This window comes from Malania oleifera, chromosome 9 (genome assembly GCF_029873635.1).
Source record: "Malania oleifera isolate guangnan ecotype guangnan chromosome 9, ASM2987363v1, whole genome shotgun sequence".
NCBI classification, from domain to species: Eukaryota; Viridiplantae; Streptophyta; class Magnoliopsida; order Santalales; family Ximeniaceae; genus Malania; species Malania oleifera.
Window position 1 is genome coordinate 16,338,627 of NC_080425.1, and position 27,833 is coordinate 16,366,459.

Genomic DNA, 27,833 nt, shown 5'->3' on the forward strand with positions numbered 1-27,833 from the left:
AGGAAACAATATTTTTGGGATTTGCAAACTCCATCCCAACACTCACAGACAAGGTGACCCACGATGTATGAGTCACAACTAAACCAACATAAGGCATCCACACACCCCACCCCCTCCCCCCTTAAAAAATTGATACAATGAGACAACCATGAACCAGGTGAACCACCGAAACTATTATGGATGAGTCACCAACAAACTGATATAACACTACCACAGCCTCACAAAAACAGCTTATGGACACTGCCACTGCTCCAAGAGACTCACCAATGGCCTTTACTAACACCGAACAACTAACAAATAACAACGAGTGCATGGTCAAAACGATTGAATCTTTGAGCAAAAAACATGCCCAACTGCCTGGTAGTATGGTCTATGGAAGAAATCAGAACATTCTAGAGCGAAAAAAAAATTTTCAAAAAAGGTGGCCAGAAACTGATGCAACCTTTGGCAACCGATGCAAATCACAAGCACATAATGTACAATCAAAAACACAGCAAATATCACTGTTTCAGGCCCAATAAACTCAATAACCATTGACAAACAGCTTTGGGAAGCATCAAACAACCATTTCCCGAGTGCCGCACATAAGCCATTAAAAAAAGGTGAGATCTTTGGATAAAAAACATCACGAAAAATTTCACTAACATGTTTATAGAGGGATTTGATCACTGCTGGATGAATTCAGGCCAAAAAAACATGTCTGAAATTGGTTTCACAAACTGGCATGTGGGGTCAGCCCTGGCATCCATCAACCAGCATGTGAGGGCACGTGAAACACTGTCTGGAGATGGGATTTCAGTGGGGGGCAGACCAGCAATGTCTGTGGGTGACTATGGCACTGTTTTTGCAAAATCTATAGTAGATTTTGTGTTCCCGAACTGGCAGTGTCGCACAGGAAATTTCCAGTGAATGGTCTGAATTCCAGCAGCTGCTGGCTGTTATCTAGGGCTATACTGTTGGAAATTCTTTTATGATGGTAGACATGCATCGGATTAGGGTTTTAGGCTTCAGTTTTGATGGTGGTTGCAACAATTAGGGTTTAGGTCTTAGAATTATGCTCTGATACCATGTTGAATAATTGGGTAAAATGGAAGACCTAACATCAATGATAGGTCTCTCCCTCTATTATAATTCATGTCAAGCACAATTCCAATGACCATAATATCCTTACTAACTCACAATAACATAACTCTAACACATACTAATAACGTTAAAAGACCAAATAACAATTAGCACTTCCAATTGAAACATGTGAAGCAAACAAAGACAAAATCACTCTCAAATTGTGTATCATCAGCAATCCATGTTTGGATACAAGCAGTAAGATGAAAAAGATACCGAAATGAGCGTAGGCCCCTTTTCGTGCCTATAGTAAGGTGTAAGTCTACCAAAATGACCGATTGCAAAGACGATCTGTTAGGGCCTAAAGTATGATAATTGAGATACAAATTAATAATGAAAGACAAATGCAAAATATAATAGACACAAGATTTACTAGGCAGCTTAGCCTACATCCACACGTAATGATGGCGGGAGAATTTAGCTATTGAGAGAGAGCAAATACAAAAGCATGAAAAAATGTCACACTCAAGAAATACCCAAAGAACCCACAAATAAACCCCCTCAAATCAACTCCTCCTAAAATCAAGAGAATCATTTTCCTTCATGATTTGAGCGAGAGTTAATTTGCCCCCCTAATTTGAGGATTTAATTTGAAGGAATGCATTTATGGGTCTTTCTTGAGTGTAATATTTTTTCATGCTTTTTTTTTGCTCTCTCTTAATAGTGAAATTCTCATACCACCTTAGCCTATGATGTAGACCATAAGCCGAACCACGTAAATTTCGTGTCTTTCAAATTTTGCATTTCTCTTTCAATATTTATTTTTTCCTAACGTACTCTTGGTCCTAACAAGTGGTATCAAAGTTGACAGCTAAAATTGGGCTTCAATGTTCATGCATGTGTTCCTATAAATGTAGACCCTATGGAAGAGGATGGATTGATCCTATGGATATTAATCTTGTAGATGAGTGTACTCCCATGGTTTTCAAGATTTCCCAAGGTTGAGTCATGGCTCCTAGTTGGTTGCGTGACGCTCAGTGATCAAGAATGACTTCTGCTCAAAGGGAACTCACAAGTGAGGGGAAGGTTGTTGAGAATTCCACTTGTTGGGTGACACTAAGTGATCAAGAATGACTTCTGTTTAAAGGGAACTCGCAAGTGAGGGGAAGGTTGTTGAGAATTTCACTAGTGAGTTTGTTCCACATTGGAAAAATTGAGTGGAGGAAGGGTGCTTATAGCATAATTCAGCCCAACGCCCAAGACCTAACAACTTTAAGGTTTTGGGTCAAATTGGTGCTCATCCATATATATCAAGCCAGATTATGAGACTCCCCCAATGCTAAAACATTATTAAATTAAGATGCTTCTTGACAAGTGTTTGTAACCACCAAGGAAAGCCTACAAAGATTCAGTTACTATACTTCAGATTTGCAAAGAGCAGTGGATTGTTGTTGTTTCCAGCCGGCATAGTGGGCAAATTGTGGATGATCATAACATAATTCTTGATGTTTGTGACACTCTACAGAGTGGATGAATTTTTGTATCATAGGGTGTCATCCCCTTGATACCAGCTAATAACAATTTCTCTTTACCAATAAAAAAAATGTTCGTAACGAGCAGTTGACACCCTGGTTATAACTCACTGCCAGATAATTTCCCAAAGTGCAAAGATGTTTTCACCAAATGTCTAAAGACACCAAAAGTTGTAATACTTAATAAGAAAGAAGAGAAAATAGAATCTCGTGCAATTACCCATTCAAAGCATCTTCAGACAATTCCAACTCTACTAATTTGGGAAATGATACTTCTGCTTTATGAATTCTTTGTGCCTCTTCTTCAGTTCTTTTTGCCTTCAAAATGGAGGAAACAGGCACTTTTATCAAGTTATCAAGCTAAAAATAACATAAAAAAAAAAAAAAAAAATTATCTCATTCAATCTAACATCAAAGTGGGATCATCCATACTATTATTGAAATGAAATTGGTATTCCTACTTCCAGGGCTTTTGAAAAGGAAAAACCACATCGATTTTTTTCACATCAAACATTGATAAATTTATCTAAATAATTGAAAAGATAAGGATAACAAGGTAAAAATACAAGAATAAATCACTTCCCCATATGCACACCACTGCTAGTGATTTTAAACTAAATGACAGAATCATGTCCAACTTTTAGTAAAGTAAGTTATGGCTGTTGTCAAACTTTTATTGCCAAAGGATGATCTTTGATTTGGATTGGCAAGCTTTTTCTCCATAACAACGAGTTTGCGGTGAGAAAAACGACAACTGTTGTGCCAAGCAAGAGTGATTGTAGACGAGCTATGTCACAACTAGAACTCTGGTTTGGGAAAAGGGCACATCCCCATATTCATAACTTGTGATCCTTCTTGAGATTATTAGCAAATGAGAGGGGTAAGGAGAAGTGCTCCAAAATAGGAAGGGCGCGGTCTATCAGAATCCTAGATAGGAAGGAAGAATCCAGCTGGTGGAGACTATACATCAATGGAAGCAGTAATGAGAAGGGTCCATCCAAGTAATGAACCCATTAAATGGCAAGGAGAATACTAGGAATCCTCAGGCTTTTTTGGACAGATTGGGTTTTAAATTAGGAGTGTACTAGCATAGATATATTGGTGAAAAATATGTTATGGCACTTGTATATTTTAGGGTAATTGAAGTGTTTCAAAATCTAGAAGAGATTGTCTTTTGTGAAATAGTAAATAATGAATTAGAATACAATTATAATGTGATAATTCTCCACTTTGACTAATAAAAAAAATATGTTAGGTGAAAAATATAAAATTAAAAGTTAGGATCATTAGAATTAGCATTCTAGAGCGAAAATGTACCACGTTCTGGAATGCTTTTTGCACTAATATATGGTTCGCTAGGGTGTTAGCATTTTCTAGTAACTATGGCCAAGACAATGGCAATATGTATGGTTGAGACATAAAATTGATCTATCACCTTTGATGAAAATTCATGGAAGCTTCATGGCCTAGTCAACACCAATTGTTTGCATTCAATATACAACTAGAACAAAAACAAAGTGAGGACAATCGAGAGAAGAGAAGAGGAAAAAAAGCCATACCTTGCAAAATGCAAGGTCAAGAAGCAAGAGTCCCCAAGGATCCCTGAGGTCTCTCACTCTAGCCTAATAATCTTGAAAACCCCTCCTTTTCATAGTGAAATCCCTAGTCTTTATTCATAGAGAAATAGAGCTAGGGTTTTCCCAATGCTCTTATTGCCAAGAATACCATTAAAAAACAAGGTGGCTTCCCACATTGTCCTAAAGGGTTGCTTGAATGCAAGCCTTGCCCTATTCTAAGCAAGGAAAACTTAGAATAAGCCAAGGATATTATTCACACAAATGGCTCCCCTAAACCCACAAAAAAGGGAATTGGTTTAGACTTCTCCATAAGTATGACAGAGTAGGGTATTCAATAACTTTGAGAAACGAGTTTAAAAACATGTCTAGTAAAAATGAATGTCATAGCTACTCATCAAATGTTTAATTTTCCAATGGTTTCAAAACTTAGAATGGGGCAAGGATACCCTACTATTCACACAAATGGCTCCCCTAAACCCACAAAAAAAGGAATTGGCTTAGACTTCTCCATAAGTATGACAAGGTAGGGTATTCATTAACTTTGAGAAACGAGTTTAAAAACATGTCTAGTAAAAATGAATGTCATAGCTACTCATCAAATGTTCTATTTACCAATGTTTTCAAGTTATGAAACCTCCCACTCTATTGCATCAAAATAATTATATTAGCCTACAGGGTAAAAAATGGCTTAGAAATGAAATTTTGGAAAATACAACCATTCATTAGCACATAAATATTAAAGGCCATGCACACCAGCTTCCTAGCATCAAACAAATTAGCACCAGAGGTGCACGACTGCAACAAGATAACCTACCTTCTAACAATTATGAACAAAAAAGTGCCAAGTTCCAACAAAAAAATCAACAACAAATTTTCTCTTTAGAAGAACAAACTGTTTTCAAAAAACATCAGTGTGAAACAAAAAATAAATTGTAATCCGTTCCATCGAGTACAAACTATATTTGCAAAAACAAAAAACAAAACAAAAAAAAACAAAAAACCAAAAAAAGGTGCATCTATTACCATGATGCCATCAAAAGGCACTAATCACAACAATGCATTTGAACTTATTTTTTAAACTAAAAGCAATTGCAAAAATCCAACGTCTGTAAAGGATTCCATTCTTTACCACTAATTTCCATTATTTTTTAAAATTGAAGTCAAAATTGATATCAACGTTGAAATTTCCATACTATAGAAGCCTTGAAATTTTAATCAAAATCCAAATTCAAAACCTTGCATCAACATCCTTTCTTTAAGATGAAGTTATCAACATGTTGGTTTTTTAGGTTCTCCATATATAAATCAATCCAGGTACATGCTCTAATGCTGCATAACCACTGTCTTTAAGCCTCAATGACTACAAACACTGCCGGCACATATGAAGTAACATGCAAGAGCCACTAACTAAGTGTTTGGTACATAGGAATGGAATGAAATCAAGGGTAATGGAATCCAATTTATCACTTCATTTTTTCATACTTCCTATTCAAATCTTCATTCCATTCTATCCGCAAACCAAACATGACAGAAGAGGCAGGCTCTGTAGAGAAGCATTAACAATGCTGACAAAGAAAATGAAAATAGTTTAAAGCAACTTTAGAAACACTAATATAAGGTGCTTTGAGCTTAGAACCAATAACTTAAAACAAAACATAAGCCTAAGCATTTCGGGCAGGCCGCACAAGGGACATTACCATATAGTGCTCATTATGAACAATGAATACAAGCATAAACAATATAAAGCAGCACTAAGGCACCACAAAGAAGCATCCAAATGTTTCACAAGTAACCAGTGTAAAACAACAGCATAAATCTTAGCATCTAAAAGGATAATAATAAATTAAGGAGCACAGACCATTATTGACCTTTCAATTCCAATTGTGCCCAGACATTCTTCCACAATGTCGTTACTTGTTTCTTCGTCAAGAATTGGTTCCAAGTCTAACGGAAGTGTTACCGTCTCTACTTCAATCACATCACCGCTGTTATTATCATTCACGTTCCTCATATCTCCATGTGCACTGCCATACTCAGCAGTTGCAGATAGATGTGTATCTTTAACCTCAATATTCCCATCATCACATTTATGAAAGGCATGACTAATGGGTGCTTCAATAGTGGAGCCACACTCCAAAGACCTTAATGCAGCCGTAGATTCATACTCACTCTCATCTTCAAAATTTTCCGATCCTAAGGCAACAGTCTGCGTATTAATTTCACTCTTATTATTTCCTGCAGACTTCACACCAGAATCAGCCGTTTGATCTACATTAAACACACTATCAAGCTCAGACACAGGATCCTGACTCAAAATTTCAGAATGTACACTGGATTCTAGACCATCAACAGAGCCCAAAGAATTACTCCGGCTATGCAAATCATTGTCGGGCACACCAGCAGCAGGCATTTCTAATTCGTGAGAATCTTGTACCGAAATTTGATTGGTGTCAAATATAAAATCACTTCCTGCCTTTGCAACACTATTTATGCTGTCAAAAACAGCACTGTCTCCCTCGCATTCAGCAATCTCATTGACAATGTTAGCCTTCACTTGATTTGACCCACTTCTCTGTTTTCTTTCTAAACGAGATCTGTCCTCCTCTTTCGACGTACCTTCAAACTCCTCAACCAAAATCTCTGTTACACGACCTCCATTCAAAACCTCCTCGGCGTCAATTTGTCCGGCATCTTTACTCACCAAACCACCACAGGCAAGCATTGATTCTTCCGATTTAACAAAGCCAGAAACCTCGCTCGCATGTCCGAACCGGAACAAAACACTGCCATCGGAACAATCTGGCAAAACCAACGACGAGAACAAGAAGACAAAGAAAATTAAATAAATAAAAAATCTCAAAATAAATTTCAAATCGCTCCGATATTAACCAATTTCAAAAAATTAAAATTTGAAACAGTACAGGTGGTCGAAACGATGTGGCAATTAGAAGGCGTGGATTCGGGGGAAGAGGATTGAGCTACGGCACGCAGAGAAGGCGCCCTTGACCTGGGAGAGCGAGGGAGACGAGGGGCTGAGAGTACAGAAAAGGGCTTCGGGAAGATGCAGTAGGAAAAGGAGAGACTGTGAAAGGAGAAGGAAGGAATTGGGAGAAGGGTGGGCAGCGGATATCCCATGGATGGACTGCGAATAGCGATGTCTAGGTATGCATTTGATGGGGTATTTTGGTTGAGAATTGGAGGGTGAAGGTGAGAATGGCGCCGGGGATGAACAGCTCCGGAGAGTTGCAGAGGTCTCCGAGCGAGAGGACTGTGTTTACGGATTCACCCGCGTCGTTGAGAAACCCCGCCTTCGGATGAAAATTAAAAAAGAAAGATTTAAGAGCAACCAACGAACAGCAGACAACGATAAAGAGAGCTACAAAGGCAAGAAAAAAAATACAAAAAAAAAAAAAAAAAATTTAAGATTTTGTTATAAAAAATGTAGAAAAATAAATTAAAAAATTAAATAAGACGAGACAAAAATTTTTCGTAATTCGGATATATATACCCCACTAGCACATGATATCAAAATTTCACTATTTTGAGGAAGAATTATAAGGTAATATGGAACTGGTCTCGTACGAAAAACAAAAATATCTCTCCAATTTCCTTTCACTTTTTTATTTCTCTCTTCTTCTTTTCCCCCTACTCCACATGTGGGAGGAGGCTTTTATAGCCTTCACAAGCTAACTAATGCTGACTTTATTCATGCAAATATATGGGGTAGGTTCATGTGAGGACATAATCAGTGTAGACATATAGGGCAGATTCATAAGGACATTAATTAGTGCAGACATATAGGACAGGTTCATGGGGACATGAAAAGGTGGACAAGATATGGATGAATAACAGTCACCCCCATCCATTCATAACACTCCCCCTTAATTGTCACTCATATATTAACTTCTTCCGTTAAAATCTTTAAGATGTCTCATTCCTATGAGATGAACCAATTTCTTTAATGTTATAGTAGGTAAAAATTTGATGAACAAATCTGTTAGATTATCACTTGATCGAATCTACTGAATATTTATATCACCATTCTTCTGGAGTTCATGTGTATGGAAGAATTTTGGAGAGATATATTTTATTTTGTTACCCTTTATGTATCTTCCCCTTAGTTAAACTATACATGCAGTGTTATCTTCATATAAAACTATTGGAATATCCTCGATTGATTAAAGAACACAATTTTCTTGGATATGAGAAATCATTTATCTGAGTCACATGCATTCTCTACTAACTTCATGGATAGCTAGTATTTCAGAATGATTAGAGGATATTGCTGTAATCGTTTGTTTTACTGATTCCTAAAATATAATAGTTTTTCCATAAAGAAATGCATATCCAGTTTGAGATTTAACATTGTGAGGATCAAATAGACATCCAGCATTTGCATATCCTACTAGTTAAGATTTGGAATCAAATAAGTATAATAGACTCAAATCAAATGAACCTCTCAAATGGCATAGAATGTGCTTAAATTCATTCTAGTGTCGCTGAGTAGGAGCAGAATTATATCTTACTAATAGATTTACAATAAATGCAATGTTGAGTCTTGTACAATTGATCAGATACATTAAAAAGCCAATAGCACTTAAATATAATTCAAGACCAAGTAATTTCTCTCCCTCATCATAAGGTCGAAATGGATCATTTTTAACATTAAGTGATCACACCATCATTGAAGATTCCAAAGGATAAACTTTGTCCATATAGAATTGTCTTAATACCTTTTCGGTATATTTACATTAATGAACAAGAATTCCGTCATTTGCATGTTCAATTTGTAGGTCAAGATAATATTTTGTCTTTCTAAAATCTTTCATCTCAAATTCCGCCATTAAATAATTAACAGTTTTAGTGAATGTTGACTTTTTTAGTCCAATATCTGTTTTGATTATGACAAACCACAGTATCTCACTGTGTGCCAAATGTATGTATAGGTTCATATCTCTGTGAGCACAAGTGACGATTGTCATACGGAAGCCGTAAAAGCACTCAAACGAACACACCCTAGTGTATTCCATGGAATTGCAAAGGAGCAAAGCATGAAGAGCATGAAGACTTTGTTATTTTTCAATTGTAATATTAATAGGTTTAAATTGTGCATGCATTACATATGGTTTAAAATGGAAGCTCTCACAAAATGACCAACACCTTAGATTGACCTTAGGGGCCTGAACTTTTCATGAAAACATTTTTCCAAAACAAGTTCTTTAAAAAAAAAATCTCTTCATGTTTCTTCCGTCGCATTGATGAACACTTTTCTTGATCAATCCGTTCTTATCTTAAAAAAGTGTTCAACATGAAAGTTGTGATATTTTCTCTTAGCTTTCTGTTGATACCAAGAACATCCAATTTTGAGTTTTATAGAAAGTTATGGCCAAAATATTGGAAAGTCTTCGCATTAGAAAATTCCTTTCATGTTGAAGACTTTCAGGAAAAAACAGTCGACGGTTTTGTACGTGTCAAAATGCTCAATGAGCGAAAAACGGCTACTTTTTAAAATATTATATTATTTCTTTCCCCCAACGGTCATACAATGGCTACAAACCCTTTTTGCCTATAAATACAAGCCTTATACACTTGAAAAGAGTTGAAGAATCACCTTGCTAATACGTTTGATTATATTTTGATTCTTCCACATCTTTATACCCTATTTTATGCTTTAAACTTCTCCCTTCTTGAAAATATTTTTGGGGAAAGTTTTTTCGGGGTTTTATTTTGAAGAGGCTCAAGCATGTATCATCTTTCATATATATTATGCTTGATTGCCTTGTTTTTTAAAATGTTCTTTAAAGATCAAAATTTCTCCCATACTCATTTATTTTGAAAAATATTTTTGGAGAAATTTCTTTTTGCTTATACAAGAAAAGGCTTGAGCTTGAACATATATTTATACACTTATATATATATATATATATATATATATATATATATATATATATGTATTGCTTGAAAGCCTACTTAGGTCAATCTTGAAGAAATATTATTCTCCCACTTTTTATTTTGAAATATCTTTTGGAGAAAGTAATTTGAATTTTTATAAGGTAGTTTTGAGCATATATCTCACTCATGTATATTGACTTGAAAAGCTCCTTGAGAAAGGTTAGAACATGTATTCATTCATATACTTTGCTTGGAAGCCTTTTTGTTATTAATTTTTAAAAGGTCAAATATTTTGGGAAAAAAAATCATTTTCCATACTCTCTTAGTTTTTATTGAAAAATACTTTTGCAAGAAATTTTTTAAATACCCTACAGAGCTTCATTTTTAAATCATCTAAGAGTGCATTTTAGATTTAAATGTGTACAACTCTGCTTATGTTTAGAAGCATAACATTGTATGATAATTTATTTTCATATCATTTGTATTTACGATTCAGGTTGTGAACCTGGACAGATGTGGGGTATTGCCTCGATAGGCAGCTGCACCTAGGAGTAGCGGATGTAAAGGGAACCTTTGCCCCATAAAGAAGCGAATTGTAAAGGGAAGTTTCACCTGGGTAAGAAGTGGATTGTATAAGGTAGCTCCGCCTTGTTTGAAGGAGCAGATGGTGAAATCCTTGGGTGGGTTTGTCCAAGGCGAGGATGTAGGCGGGTATAGCCGAACCTCATAAAAATGCTTCTCTCTCTCTCTCTCTCTCTCTCTCTCTCTCTCTCTCTCTCATATAATTTTCGTACTTTAATTTCCGCACATGAGTATGCTTCTTTATTTATTGTAATAATTATTTTGCATACACACATTTAATTTAAATGGGATATGTTCTACACGTATATGTTTATATTTATTGTTTAATTATTTTACATACACGCTTATATTTTAAATGGAATATAGTATGGTGAATTAGTGAAATTTTAATTAGCCAAATATTTTTAAAATCCCAATTCATCCCCCCTCTTGGGATCACACCATAACACTTAGTGAGCTCTTCAGGAGTCCCAACTAAATTCAAATCATCAACATAAACACAAATTATAGGAAATCCAAATACAAATCTTTTAATAAAAATGCATGGGCAAATTGGATCATTTATGTAAGAACCCGACCCAAGAAGTCCAAATTAAATAAATAAGTAAAGGGTAAAAAGGTAAAATTAGCAGGCTTCATTGACGAAGCCATTATTCTCGTCGACGAAGGCCCTTATACTGTTCGTCGCTGAAATTTAGAGCCTCGTCAATGAAAAGATGCCGAGCGAGTTGTAAAATATCATAATAGGGTTCACTGTCGAAGGTAACGGTTCATCGATGAAATGCTTAAATGGTTCGTCGACAAAGGCATCATCTCATCGACGAATTGGACCGAATCAAGGGTCTATAAATAGGATATTTTGTTGCTTTATTGCTAAGAAAACTCAAAATCTCTCTCTCTCTCTCTCTCTATAACTCGAACCACTCTCTCTTTCTCTAGGGTTTCAGGTCGTCTATTACTCGAATTAATGATCTGACGTTACCACGTGAATCAGGAAAAGAATATCTACGTTTATAGCGGATCAAAATTTCATTTCGAGGATTTTTGGGTTTTCTCCCAAAATCGAGGTAAGGGTTCGATTTCATTTTTGGTTCAGTAGATCTGTAGTGGTTGTGATTATATTGAAGTTGTATTCTTCAATTCTTAGCTTTTGGGAACTCGATTCGCTGTTTTGGAGTTGTTTAGTTCGTGTTGGTTTTTGGGGAAAGGTAAGGGGTTTATGTTTATATCAGTTATTTTTGTAATCTGAATCGGTAAACCTATGCTTTACAATTATACGAATGTTTTGGTTACTTATTTAGGAAAATCTATCGAGTGAAATTATGGGATTTTCGGGTTACAGTTTTTAGGAAAATTGGAGGTTGCGGGTATCGTCTCCATTGCTGTTGGAAAATTGTATAGTTGGTTAAACTGTGCTATAGAGATGATCGTACCTTTGATTATTTAAAATTATATTTTTGGAATACCTGATATGAGATTGTTTGTTACCTAAATAAGTGTGGAATGAGCTGATATATATTGAATGATGTGTTTTGTGAAAAAGCGTGTCGATTAACTACCATAGGCTATGAATGATGTATTTTGTGAAAAAGCATGTCAGTTAACTACCGTAGGCTGTGTGTAATTGAAATGAGATATAGGAACATGAGTTCTAAATTGTTCCAGGTTTTGTGAAAATGCCGAGTCGAGATAAAATCGAAGGCCTAGGACAATCGAAACGTGCCGGTTAACAACCGAAGGCTGAGATATGAGGCGTGCCAGAACAATATCGTAGGCAGCCGAGTCGGTTTACTACCGTAGGCTCAAATATCCAGCTTGAGGCCGATGGTGTGCAATACCACCTATGATTCTGGTTGGTCACCAAAGGGTATAAGTTTGTACCATGAATTGCACCGGTTGAACACTGTGAGGCTTAGGCTACGCCAGGTTACCGGGGGCGCCATGTCATGCGGCCGGCTTAGGCCAAAGAGTGTGACAACACTAGACCGAGGTGTTTTGGTGAGATGTATACTAGAACTTTTTTGTGAAAACGCTGGAATTGTGAAATGTTTATGTTTTTCTGTTGAAATGACACTCATGTGTCACACATTGATATAACCTATTTCTCCCTTACTGAGAGGTGTCTCACCCCTGTTATACAAATATTTTTCAGGTCCTTCGAGTAGTCGACACTAGCGTCCTAGCTTTTTGGGAGCATGGTTGTTGATTAGCTATCTAGTACTTGTGTAAGTACTGTACTATGGCCAGGTTGTCATTTTGGGTTGTGTGGATACCCGAGGATTATTTTTTGTATTTTGCAACTAGATCTTGATGTTGTATAGACTTTGGTATGGTTTTATGAATGCATTAGATTGAATTTTTCCTCTGCGTATATATCGTGTATGTGATGATGGATAGGGTTTACGTGAACTCTACGAGGTCAGACCCTTACATTGTATGGTATCATAGATGATTGTATGATGCAGGGATAGATTAGGTTACCAAATCACACCCTGTGTCCCATTTTCGGGTTTGGGGCATGATAGCTTGGTATCAGAGCTAACCGGGTTGTTAGGTCTTGTAGACTTAGTTAGGTGTGATTTTGTAAATATACTAGAGTATAAGATGTAGGGAATGGGCAGATTAGGTCAAGGGTTGTCTTGTAGCTAGACAGGGATTCATTGACGGTGTTCTGTGTTTTTCCTAGAATGACGATTTTAGCAAAATCACGGCAAACCATTGATGGTTTCATGTTTGTGCAGTAGGGTAGACTTGGACCTGAAAGCCTAGAAGTTAACATGATTGTTCTGCAACGATTGTGTTAATTGTGCTATGATATAGGAATGCTAATCTATTCCTATACTATTTTAAAGGATCTCCTTCCGTGCCTCGGGGCTTGACCAGGCATATTATATGAGAGATCGGGCGAAGTGTTAGGGGACGGGAGCGTCCACCTACGGCTGCGGGTTACACCATTGATAAGTTCACCCGCATGCATCCTCCGACGTTTACTAGAGGATCCGACCTGATTGTAGTGGAGAACTAGGTGCAAAAGATAGAAAAGATATTGAAAGTTCTGCATTGCATATCTTTTCTATCTTTTGCACCGACGAGCAGTAAGTTCTCTATGTTACGTTTTAGCTGGCAGGAGAAGCTAAGAGATAGTGGATGGAGGTGAGTTTTCTTGAGGATTAGAGAATTGATTCATTAGGGATGACACAAGGCTGTTTTAAGGAGGTGTTTTCGAGAGATACTTCTCGGCTTCCATCCGTGACGCAAAGGCAGACGAATTCTCGAGTCTGACTTAGGGGACCCTGACAGTGCATAGTTACACAGTTAGATACATCGAGTTGTCTCACTTTGCACCGTGTATGATCTCAAACGAGTACAAAAAGGCTCGAAGGTTCGAGAAGGGCCTGAGGAAGGACATCCGTAGGCTGGTGGGAATGTTGTAGATTCAAGAGTTTCTAGTTCTGGTGGATAAAGTCACCGTGGTTGAGGTCGGTCTTTGGGAGGATGAGGTGGAAAAGGATCAGAAGAAGAGGTAGTACCTTCTGGTTCACAGACTAGTTCTCATCAGGGGTAGTGGAAGAAGAGGAATTACGATTCGAGTAATCGTCAAGGTACGGAACTGTGGGGTCCACAAGAGAACCGATCTCACGAGCGTTGTATCAGTTGCCATAAATGGCATGATGGTGAATGCCAGCTGTTTGGGGGTAACTATTACAACTGTGGTAAATCGTGTAACGACCCGAACCCTTAATCCCGGGTCCGGTGCATTATACCTGATCATATCCTGATAAATCATAATCCATAACATACGCAGCGGAAAATATAATCATAATTTCCATATAACATAACACCAGAGTTTACTAATTCTAACTATAATCCATATTAAATCATCTATCACCTGCATTTCCATAAATTTACATAACTCCCAAAACAATTTAGTATTTTCACAATTATTCCTTACTCAATAGCCTTAAAACATAAAGGCATAAAACATAAATATTTACATTCCCCAAAATTAACATAGAAATATACCATTTTCTTTTTCTATTTCCCAATAATGCTATAAAAACCTCGAGCTCTCAAAACTTGATCTCGAGGAAATCCTGAAAAAAAGATAAATTCATATTCGGGTGAGACACATCTCAGTAAGGGAAGAAATAATATATTATAATAGTATGTGGCCAATATGAGTTTATATAATAACATATTATTTAACATTTAAAAATCGTTAACACAATTTTTGAAATCATTCTCTGAGCCTATTCAAACACATGCAAATGTTTAACCCACAAGATTACCCGAGGATAGGGGTGATTACTCATCCATACAAGTAGCATCCCTCTACTCTGATATTTAGGCAAACCAAAGGTCGCAGCTAAAGCATACCAAGGCACTCATCTTACTCAGTAAGCCCTCAAGTGATAAATTAATCTCATACTCACACAGTTCATACAAAAGTTTATCGGCAAAGACCCTAAGGATAGGGAAATCTACCCGCCCATACAAGTAGGTTCCCTCTGCCCTAGTACATTATGCGGCTACTGCCACATCTGCAGCTGCTAGTGCACTCGCCTTACTCAGCAAGCCCTCAGGCGAAAGGTACGCCTCGCCCAATCGTAACATGTTCTACGTACATACATACTTCTAATATCATAATACATCATTCTTTCTATTATTATTCAATCATACATATTTGTTTATATTCATGGCTTAACATTGCATTGCCTCTTTCCCATTTTACATTGTTCACATTTCACATTTCATTTTCATTTCATTCATTTCCCTTTTCATTTCATTTCATTTCATACCTAGCATCTTTCAGTTGTTTTACCCAGTATTTTTCAGCTGTCATACATTTACCCAACCACTTTCAGCTGTTTTACCCAGCATTTTTCAACTGTCATACATTTACTCAGCCACTTTCAGTTGTTTTACCCTGCATATTTCAATTGTTACACATTTACCCAGCCACTTTCAGCTGTTTTACCCAACATATTTCAGCTGTTACACATTTACCCAGCCACTTTTAGCTATTTTACCCAGCATATTTCAGCTGTTTACCCAGTATATTTTAGTTGTTTACATGGTTGCATTAATACACACAAGCAACATAGTCCATGTCATGTTTTATTCACAATGCATTACTTACTTAACCTGCATCTCATACATTTAACATATATTTCCACACAACATTCTATTTACTCATGCCATACAATTTAGCAATAAAATCCATACACTGCCTGTAAAATAAGCCAACCAACATTTAATGTTTATATACTAAAAATACCTTTCATTTCTTACATAAATACTTTGAAAATATTTTTCCACTTTCATCAGTTCATTTTCACACACACACACACACACACACACACACACACACACACACACACACACACACACACACACACACATATATATATATATATATATATATATATCTAATAAATAGCCCTAAACTCGAAAAAAAATATAATTTAAACAGTTGGCATTTTACCCCTATCGAAACATATACACGTTTATATAACACAATTTATTTTTCTATTAAATTCATAAAATTTTTGATTTAATATATATTTTATCCTTACTTGGTTTCTTGAACTATGCCAACAGGGACTCCGAAAAATACCTGCAGCGCTCACTCGGACCCTGAATCAAAAATCCTAATTTCATTAAATTAATCCTAAATAAAATATTTATTTAATACTTCCTAGGCCCTTAAATACTCAATAAATAATTATCCCCTTAAACTTAGCCAAATTTCCCAAATTTCACTCTCGCTTTGGAGTAAGGCCTAGAAAACCCAAATTAAAAGTTTACCTACACCAAAATAACAACAACCGTGATTAGGACCACGTGGTGGTACCCGATCATCAATTTAACCGCATATTTAAAGCGAAATTAATAAAATGAAAAAAAGTTACCTTTCCCCACGAGTAGGGCCTAAGCCATTCCCATAACAAATCTGTTCTAATAGAAATGTCGACAGCGAAACCAGGAATCCAACAGCACCTTCCGTTTCCCGATCTGCCGCAAACTTGTTGAGAAATTGAGAGAGAGAGAGAGAGAGAGAGAGAGACGGAGACGGACGCAGGAAATAAAATTCAGGGGGGGGGGTGTCTGACTTCTTCTTCTTCTTCTTCTTTCTTTTTTCTTCTTTCTTTACTTTACAGATGTGTATATATATATATTTCAATTAGTTTTTAGTTTTTAGTTTTTTTTAAATCCAATGTAATAATGTTTAATTTAATTACTAATTATTTAATTATTTAATTTATCTTAATTTAATTTAATTATAATTTTTTCCTTCTTTTTCCCACGCCATTCCTTTTATTTATTTATCTGCTATTTTATTTATTTATTTTTTTCTAATTATTTTAATCATTTTAATTTTTCGGGTCTTTACAAATCGGGCCACAAAGCCCGAGACTATCATATGCAGATGACTGATAAGTCTGCACCGAGTCATAACCGGGGACAAAACTAGGTGCCTCAAGGAAACACAGCTCAGGCAAGGGTGTACTTGCTTACTCCAGCGGATGCAAAACACGCTAGTAACGTGGTGATAGGTACTATGTTATTGCCTTCAAATAAAGTTGTTGTTTTATTTGATTCAGAAGCAACCCACTCCTTTATATCTGCAAATTTTGTGAAACTGTGTGGTGCTAAAACCCAAGTGATGAATAAGGGGTTGTCTGTGGCTACACCATCTGGGAGTGTGTTGATCTGTAGGAAGATGTTAGATAACTGCCAGTGGTAATTCAGGGAAGGTCGCTACTAATGAATGTAAAAACCCCAAAAAGAGATATAAAAGATTTGCAGAATGATTTCAAAAAAAATAAAAATAAAACTAAAATTAAAATTAAAAAAAAATTATTATTAATTAATTACTTAATTAAACGAATTAAAAAAAAAAGAAAAAAAATAATTAAAATTAAATTTTATTTTATTAATAAAATATATTATTATTAATATTAATTCATTATTATTATTATTATTTCTTTCTTGAAGCTTACTTGAAGCTTTAGGAGGTTGTTTTTTTTTTTTTATTACTTTTCTTCTTCTTCTTATTTTCTTTTCTTTATTCTGCAACTCTCTGAACTCTTTCTCTCTCTCCCCTCACGTTCTCTCTCCCTCTCTCCTTGATTTCGTGACGAATTTTCGCCCGATCAAAAATCCGAAGATGCTACTGGACTCCATTCGCCGCTGCTGTCATTTCTACCGGAGCGGATCAGTGGTAGGAGCGGCGTAGGCGTATTTCCTGAGGTAAGCCATTTTTCCATTTTTCTTTAATTTCTTACAAAATATAAGCTCAATCGACGAACGGACACCACCACGAGAATCTAGGGATGATTCTCTACAAGTCTAGCGGGACAGAATTCTCGTGGGGGTGTCGGACCAAAACCCCAAATTTGGGGTACAGGGATTATTAAGGGGATTATTTTTAATTAATTAGCATTAATTTAGAAATGTTAAAATATTAAGCATCCGGGACTGAAGTAGGATTTTTAGAATTTAGGGTCCGTGTGAGTGCTGCGGGTGTAATTTTGGGACCCGTAGGCAAAATTTAGAAAATTAAGTGAGGATGTTAAATAATAATTTAAATATTAATATGAGATATATGGAGCCTAGGGAAGGCTAAATGAGTATTATTTTGGAGAAATAAATTAATTAATCTGGGGAAAATGTAAATTGCAAGAGTTAAATTTCGGGCGCCAAGGGCGTAGGATTTGGGTCCTAACGAATTTCTCAGTAGTCAGGTAAGGGAATAAACTAAAGTAGTTATTTTTCATACAAATTATTATTAATTATGAGTAAATTTATTTTCAGAAAAGCATATGCTATATTGTTTATTATGAATGAAAGGTGCGATTGGGAAAATACTACTATGATGATTAAAATATATATGTATGTATGATATGCCGGAAAATCACGAGTTTAGAATATGAAATATGACTTTTAACAGCATATGTGTGGCATGAATATTATTTTATGTGAAATGTATTATGATGTGAAAGATTTTACGAACAAAGCATGATTTCAGGTATTATGAAAAGATGAGTTATGTTATGATGAATTTGACGAATATATGATAAATGATTTATTTTCAGTATATATATATATATATATACCTGAAACGATTTTGGCGAGAGGCCATGTATCTATATTATCGGCACGAGGCCGTATCTATGTTATCGGCACGAGGCCGTATTTATGTTATCGGCACGAGGCCGTATTTATGATATCGGCACGATGTCGTATTTAAGCATGATTTCGGCACGAGGTCGTAATTACTATATTTTGGGCATGAGACCGTAATGATGTTATATATATGATCATGTATTATATGTTATTACAACCAGGATGTTAGTTTAGTTCAGTTCAGGGATCATGTATTATATGTTATCACAACCAGGATGTTAGTTTAGTTCAATTCAGGGGCTCGGTACCGTAGCTATATTGTAGATCAGATATATACGTCAGATTAGTGCTAACCATCCCACGAGGGGATGGGAGATGGATAGTCGATGTGGCTTTTAGTAGAGTGTGGACGTCCACCTGGCAGTCCGTACCAGGGTGTGGCGAGCTCATCGTACTTACAGGCATATTTGACTCGACAGTGGTCAGCCAGCCATTGTCGGGTCCCGCCTTCGGGCTGCACAACCCATCATGGGGGGTAATATATGACACCAGCTAGTTATTCATCCTGGGTATATGTTTTCAGTATTACCAGTATAACAGATGTTTTATGTAAGATATGACTTACTAGAAAATATAAAAGCATGTGATTATTCAGTATGATATGATGAACGTTTACGAAATCTGAAATGTATTGTATACGTATAATTGCATTAAATATTCATGTTGCCACATAACTGTATTTAGTTTATTTTCCCTTACTGAGAAGTGTCTCATCCCCAAACTTAATTAATTTTTCAGGAGCCCCTGAGAGATCGGCGGGTCAAGGCCGCCGTTGAGCCAGTGAGATTACCTTGTGAGAAGGGTAAGATTTTGTAATAGGGTTAGAGTTATTTTGTGTTCGACCCTAGAGATATTTTGATGTATATGAGGATGTATAGAAGTACAGTTTTATAATGTTATAGAAAGCTCTGGTATTATGCTTTATGGATGGATGTTTGGATTTTATGTTTACTATTGCGTAGAATTCCACTGTGTTCGACAGGTGTCCCCGCTACCCACGGGTTCGGGTTGACCATTTGATCTATTATGTGACATTTTATGTTAAGAAATTGAAGGTCGTTACAGTGAATCTAGTAGTATACGACATGTACGAGTTTGATGTTATATTGGGGATGGATTGGTTATCTTTCAGTTTTGCTATGATTGACTGTCGTAGGAAAGTGGTGGTGTTCAGACCTCCTGGGGAAACGGAGTATGAGTTCATAGGATCGTGTGTGCGTTCGATGCCATAGATTCTGTTGGCGATGCAGGCAAGAAGGTTACTCTTGGACGATTGTCAGGGGTACCTAGCTTGTGTAAAGGAACCACCTCGGGATGATCTGAGGCTTGAAGATATCCGAGTGGTTAATTAGTTTTCGGATGTACTCCCAGAAGACTTACCCGGTTTACCTTTTGATCGGGAGGTGGAGTTCGCTATTGAATTGTTACCATGCAAGAAACCGATTTCTAAAGCTCCATACCGGATGGCTCCAACTAAACTTAGAGAGTTGAAGGAGCAGTTGTAGGAACTGCTGGATAACGGCTTTATCAAACCTAGTGTTTTGCCCTGGGGAGCTCCAGTATTGTTCGTGAAGAAGAAGGACAAGTCGATGAGAATGTGCATTAATTACCGTGAGATCAACAAGGTAACAGTGAAGAACCGATACCCATTGCCTCGTATAGATGATCTGTTTGACCAGTTGTAGAGAATGCAGGTCTCTTCAAAGATCGATCTATGGTCAGGGTATCATCAAGTGAAAGTTAGGACTGAGGATGTTACGAAGACTGCTTTCCGAACCAGATATGGTCACTACGAGTTTCTGGTTATGCCATTCGGGTTGACTTACGCTCCGGTGGTATTTATAGACTTAATGAATAGGGTTTTCCATGAATACTTGGACCAGTTTGTAGTGGTATTCATTGACAATATTCTGGTACATTCTAAGAGTTCGGAAGAGCACGAAAAGCATCTGAGGTTGGTACTTCAGGTACTACAGGAAAAAAAGTTGTATGCCAAGTTGAAGAAATACGAGTTCTGGCTGAATCAAGTCGTGTTTCTGGGTTATGTCGTGTCGAAGGGTGGTATCTCAGTTGATCCTAGTAAGATAGAAGCAATGGTTGACTAGGTTAAACCGAAGAGTGTACAGGATGTTCAAAGTTTCCTAGAACTGGCTGGGTATTACTGGCGGTTTGTGGAAGGATTCTCTAAGTTATCTGACCCTCTGACATAGTTGACAAGGAAGGGTGTGAGATTTGATTGGATTGATGAGTGCGAGCAAAGTTTCCAGGAATTGAAACACCGAATGGTCACTAGTCCGATTTTAACCATCCCATCTGGGGACAGTGGTTTTGTGATTCACAGCGCTGCATCCCTGAAGGGTTTGGGATGTGTGCTGAGGCAACAGGGGAAAATAATTGCTTATGCTTCTCGACAACTTAAGGAGTATAAGAATAATTACCCCATGCACGATCTGGAGTTGGCAGTAGTAGTATATGCGTTGAAGATCTGGAAACACTACTTGTACGATGAATAGTGTGAGATCTTCACAGACCACAAGAACCTCAGATACTTTTTCACATAGAAGGAGTTGAACATGAGGCAGAGGAGGTGGCTAGAATTGATCAAGGACTATGATTGCACGATTAGCTATCACCCAGGGAAAGCTAATGTGGTAGCTGATGTGTTGAGTCGGAAGTCAGAGCACGCGTCAGTATCAGTAGTGGTAGGTCAACATCAGATCATATGGGATTTGGAGAGTCTTGGCGTGGAGTTTATGGATGGTAATCATCAGGCTTTCATTTCCAGCTTGGTCATCCACCTGACAATATTTAAGAGAGTTAAGGTCGTGCAGGCTAATGATGCGGAGTTAGTTAAGGTTGTAGAGAAAGTGCAACAAGGGTTGGCTGCAGATTTTAACATCTCCGAGGGAGGTGTGCTGAGGTTTGGGATCATGTTGTGTGTTCCAAACGATGAGGAGATAATGAGGACGATGCTAGAGGAGGCGCATGTATATGGTATATCCAAGTAGTACTAAGATGTATCGGGATTTGTGCGAGTCCTTCTGGTGGAGTGGCATAAAAAGGGAGATTGCTCACTTTATGGAGCAATGTCTGATGTGTCAGTAGGTAAAGGCTAAACTTTAGAGGCCGGCAAGGCCGTTGCAGCTTTGAGTATCTCAGAGTGGAAATGGGAGCATATTTCCATGGACTTTGTCACTGGGTTACCACCAGCACTACATGTGCAGAATGCCATCTGGGTAATCATGGACAGATTGACCAAATATGCCCACTTTGTATCGATGAAGGTTAGCTACTCTTTGAGTAGGTTAGCAAATTTGTACGTGTAGGAGATAGTCAAAATGCATGGGGTACCGGTGTCAATTATTTCAGATCGAGACTCGAGATTCACTTGTCGATTCTAGAATAGCTTACAGGAAACACTAGGGATGAAGCTTACTTTCAAGACAGCGTTCCACCCCCAGACTAATGGACAGACATAGAGGATTATACAGATCTTGGAGGATATGCTAATGTCTTACGTGTTATACTTCGGTGGTACATGGATTCAGTTTCTACCACTAGTGGATTTTGCCTGTAATAATAGCTTCTAGACTAGTATCGGGATGGCACCGTTCGAAGCATTGTAGGGTAGGAGGTGTCGGTCTCCTCTGTACTGGGATGAGGTCGGTGAACGGCAGGTATTAGGTTGTACAGCAGGCTCGTCGACGTGGACTCATGTCTCGTCGATGAGAACTTACCGAGAGGGGTTTAGTGGAGCCTGAATTTCATCGACGAGGGTTACAAGTTTGTCGACGAACTCCCTTCATGGATACGTCGACGAGGTGATGTGTCTCGTCGAATGAATCCGCATTTTATAAATACACCAACCTCGAGATTTCAACAAGAATTTTTCATGCAAACTCTTTTTCTCTCTAGGTTTCATCTCCCCCTCCTTCCCTCTAGATTTTTGGCTTCGTCCTTCGCCGGTTTGACGATCGAAAACCGCCACGCTACTCCTAAGAAGATTCTCTTCAAGTCTGCTAGAGTGGTTTGTTGGTTAGGCCAACTTGGGCACCATCCCAAAATCTAGGTAAGTTGGTTATTTTAAGTTTTATAAGGTATTTGATATTTCTGGACTGAGGAAAATGTAGTAGATGAAATAATACTGAAGTTTTATTGGGGAAAATGTAAATTTCAGGGTGTTGAGTTGGGAACACCATGAGTGTCGGTTTGGAGTAATTTGTGGGCTTCCTAGTAAGCCAGGTAAGGGGATAAACTAAGTTAGTGCTTTTCATAGAATTATTATTTAATATACAACAATTATCTTTAGATAATATGTATGTTTAGTACAGTATTTGGGAAATACTACTGTTTAATAGGAAAACATATTTAATACATTTTATTAGAAAATACGATTTCAGATAATATTTTTTATGTTTAGAATATTATTCCTATTTGCGTGGCATGAGTATGATTTTTGATGGAAATTATGATTCACCAGATTATTATGTTTTCCAGAGTAAGCATGTTATGACAATTTTAGGAAAACCCTAAAACCAGTACAAGAATTACGGTTTTAAAACATTATGTTAACAGTACAGAAAGACTATGTTCAGTAAGTTAGATGTAAATGCCATGATTTTTACATTATGAACTATGCCGGCATAAATATCATGATTTTTACATTATGAACTATGCCGAAGTAAATGCCGTGATTTTTACGTTATGAATTATGCTGACGTAAATGTCGTGATTATGTATGTTATGTCAGAATTATGAAAATATGAATATGTCAAATATTACTATGAAATACGAAATAGTTATGTTTAATATTATGAAATGTATTATATGTTATCAGAACCCGGATGGCATAGTTTAGTTTTACGAAGCACGGTACCGCAGTTATATGATTACGATTATATTTATGTTAGTGCTACCACACATCTTAAATAGAGTGTGCGAGATGACAGTCGATGTGGCTTTATAGGAGTGTTGTAGTTCTCCTGGTAGTCTAGCGTAGGTGGAATAGGCCCATCGCACTTACACACTTATGTTTGACTTAGCATGGTCGGCCAGTCATTGTTAGGTCCGGCCTACAGGCCGCACAACCCTGTCATGTGAGGGGTAAGACATGACAACAATTACTTATCTATCTTGGGTAATATTTCAGTATGGTATAGTTATGTAAGATGATTTTCATGTACAAAAATGTAGTATGTCAAACTATGGAATGAAAAATCATGTTTTATTCATATATGATACAAACTGTTTTTACCAGATATAAATTATGTACTATTTAAATGTATAATACGAAAATACTCATGTTGCCACACACTGATATTAGTTTATCTCCCTTACTGAGAGATGTCTTACCCCAGCATTACAACATTTCAGGAAATCCAAGTAGAAGGGTGGATCAAGCTCTGTAGTAGTAGAGGTTGGCTGAATTACCCTGTCAATAGGGTAAGTAGTTGAGCTAGGGTCAGATGAGTTTTTAGATTGAGATCCTAGGATACTTTTGGTCCTTTTGTGAATGTATGTATATATATATATATGACAGATTCAGTAGAACTATGGTATTGTGTTTGGTGTTGGATGGTATGTATGTAATTTTATGTTTTTCGCTGCTTAGGTATCAAAGATGTATGACAGGTATATCCTTGGTAACCACGAGTCCGAGTTAAACATGATTAGTTCAGTTTTAGTAGGTTATTAGAATTATTATAAGTGTTTTATATATGAAAAAAATAGGCAGGTCGTTGCAGTTTGGTATCAAAGCCTAGGTTGCTAACTTCTGTAGACTCTGGAGTGTAGTGGAAAACAATACTAGAGTATAGGAATAAATCAGGAATTCAGAGAGTTACTATTGGGGAATGAAGAATAGTATTTAGGGTTTTGTTCTATGATTGGGAAGCAGGATTTCAGTGGTGGTTTCTGTGTCTTTCCTGGGGTGACAATTTCAGGAAAATCATAGTAAACTATTGTTGGGTTGTGTTTCTTAATTACTGGACTGGATCTTAAATCGAGAATAAGGATGATATATTAATTCATAGCATGAGATTTTGATTAGATAAATATGTTAGTCATGTTATGCAGATAGGATCCTTAGACTATGCTTATTTCCTTTTCAGAATGGATCCTGGTAGCAGCAACATGAATGCTGGAGGTAGTCGCAACGTGGGGGCTTTCAGCATAGGTGGCAATTACTCTAAACAAATGTTGCATAGTGCAGGTCAGCAGGTCATGACAGATAATGTAAAGAATTTTAAGGGACAGAATTAGCCACCAGTTGAATTGGGCTGCTCTATCGAGCAACTCACCCATATGAATCCCCCGACTTTTACTAGAAGAGTCGATGCAATTGTTGTGAAGGAATGGATCCAAGAGATGGAGGGTATTTTGGCAAGTCTTCACTGTAATGCCCCAAACCCGCCTCACGGGGCCCGGTGCGTTACGAGACCGACACACGTCTCTAATGCCATTCACACAGCGGAAATAATAAATATCTTCAATAGAAAATACTAGGGAGCTATATTTACATGCATTGATCCATAATAATTACAACCTAATCCTTCATTATATAAATCCAGAATTAATACATATTAAACATAAACTAAATACATATCCGATCTACTATATTTAACTCACAAAACTACCCCGCCCTGGAGCTATCTAAGCTCGATCACTTGGGTAACTTGAAAAGATTTAGCACATGACGGGGTGAGACACCTCTCAGTAAGGAAGAAATAATTTATAACAGTGTGTGACTGAAGTGTTTATAATGCAATTTAAAATATCCATCTCAGGTGTATACCCAGTCCATAAGAAGTCTAGATAACATGCTTATAATCACACAAGATCAACGTCTTTATCATCCATTCACAATTTCATAACCATCAACATTTTATTGTTAATTTCCGAGAATAAGGAAATCTACCTGCCCATACAAGTAGGTTCCCTCTGCTCTAGTGCTAATGCTAGGGCACTCACCTTTCTCAGTAAGCCCTCGGGTTATATATCCAGGTAAAGACACCGAGAATGGGGAAGATCACCTGCCCATACAAGTGGCTTCCCTCTACTCTAGTATCCATAAATAATTACCAGAGTACTTGCCTTCCTCAACAAGCTCTCGAGTGGAAATATCTTCCTTACCCAAAATACTTAATTAGTTAATAGTCATACACAGCCAACACAATCGCTTCACAGAATTTCATGCATGCACCCCTATCATAATCAATCCACACAGGATCAAATCACACAGCATCAATGTCCACAAAGGACTGGTCCACACAGGATTAATCAATTCACACAGCATCAATGTCCACACAGGACTGGTCCACACAGGACTAATCAAATCACACAACATCAATGTCCACACAGGACTAGTCCACATAGGACTAATCAAGACTAATCAAATCACACAGCATCAATGTCCACATAGGACTGGTCCACACAGGACTAATCAAACACATAGGTTACCAAGCTAACAACTTCGTTCATGATAAATAGGTAAACAACCTCCTCATACCACTGCCAATGTTTACCTCCTAGTATAAACGTGTGACGCCCCGATTTTCGTACAATTATTTTTCTTCCAATAATAATAAATAATCACACGTCATCCATAACATTCACAAATCGGCCACGTCAACAATCCTACTATCATTCGTACGACCCGACCCACATTGGATACTAGGTAAAAAGTTATTTTATTATACAACCTAACAGCGGAAGAAAATATACACATATTAGTCAGAATACAATACCTAGAGTATCCATATACACATTTACACAATACTATCTCATATCCAAAAACAATACAACCCTAGGGAATTACACCTCCCTAGTCCAAACTCACCCTGTATATTAGGGTTCCAGCTCCCTATGATCACGGAGCTCTACCACCTGGCCTATCTCTGTCCCCTGAAAAATTTAGATAATTTGAGTGAGACACATCTTAGTAAGAAGGAATAAATTATTTACAGTGTGTGGCCATATGAGTACAATTATAATACACTTTACTTTTCAAATCACCATTTCATCTGAGAAAATACACTGATATACACAGTCTTATACAACACAAGATTTTATAAGCTTTAAAACCATTTATCAAATTCAATGATATCCAACACATAATTATCCGTGAAGTTCCTGAGAATAAGGAAGATTACCCGCCTATACAGGTAGCTTCCCTCTGCCCTAACACGTTATGCAGTCGGGTATGGCCACATCTGATACCTATCAGGGCACTCACCTTACTCAGTAAGCCCTCAGGCGGAGAGTTTCACTTCGCCTTAATTATTTATATTATTAACTCACACGGTTCCATTTCTCAATTTTATCATTCTTTATTTCTCAATTTCCATTCTTTCTTCATTTTTCATTGTAGCCAATTTTATCATTCTCACTTTTCGTTTCCATTTTACTTTCCGGCTCATGAGTATCCTTGGTATCAAATACCAACATCGCATACGTAACTCATGGCCACCTTGAGGATCTTTCTATACACGCCATGCTTCCCTCCATGGTCAAGGTTGTATGGCTCGAAGGCTGGATCTAACTGGGTCGGCCGACCCGGTTAGATCAAATATCATATCACATATCGCGTTTGTAGTACGGCTGGCCGGCCTATAACCCTGATCCGGACTCAGGGGGCCCAAAAATCTTACACAATGGCACAGTCGACTGTCGCGCCACACAGTCCAAAAGTCCTTGTGGTTGCACTAACACCACTCGCAACGGTACCGTGCTCAATATAATAACCATCCAACAGGGTTTACCACCACATACCCGCAATCATTATGCGGTATTGGCATTTTATCATTCATATTTCACGTATTTCCACATTTCTCATTTTCATATTGCAGAATTAACATTGCAATATTTTCATTTGACATATTCACATTTCAATATCAGTATTCTCAACACATTTCATCATTTAAATAATATTTTCTCAGTTCATAATTTATCTCATCTCATACTATCATATACATATCTTATTTCACAATTACTCAATATT

At 37.2% G+C, this 27,833-nt stretch overlaps 1 protein-coding gene across 9 annotated transcripts in view; it reads right to left on the minus strand.

Annotated features, from left to right (window-relative positions):
* Nucleotides 1-7,527, minus strand: part of LOC131163853 (probable protein phosphatase 2C 62) — a 30,200-nt gene extending 22,673 nt beyond the window's left edge. For 8 of the 9 annotated variants that reach the window (XR_009139146.1, XR_009139145.1, XR_009139144.1 and 5 more), the window contains exons 1-3: nucleotides 7,093-7,516; nucleotides 6,030-6,970; nucleotides 2,815-2,912 (exon numbers count right to left, since the gene is read on the minus strand). Coding sequence is in view for 6 of the 9 variants with exons in the window: in XM_058120655.1 (XP_057976638.1) it covers nucleotides 2,815-2,912; nucleotides 6,030-6,970; nucleotides 7,093-7,306 (1,253 nt within the window). In the remaining 3 variants the exon portion in view is untranslated. Of the gene's footprint in view, nucleotides 1-2,814; nucleotides 2,913-6,029; nucleotides 6,971-7,092 lie in introns of all 9 variants that reach the window. The other variant, XM_058120649.1, reaches the window with a different exon arrangement.
* Nucleotides 7,528-27,833: the final 20,306 nt, after the last annotated feature.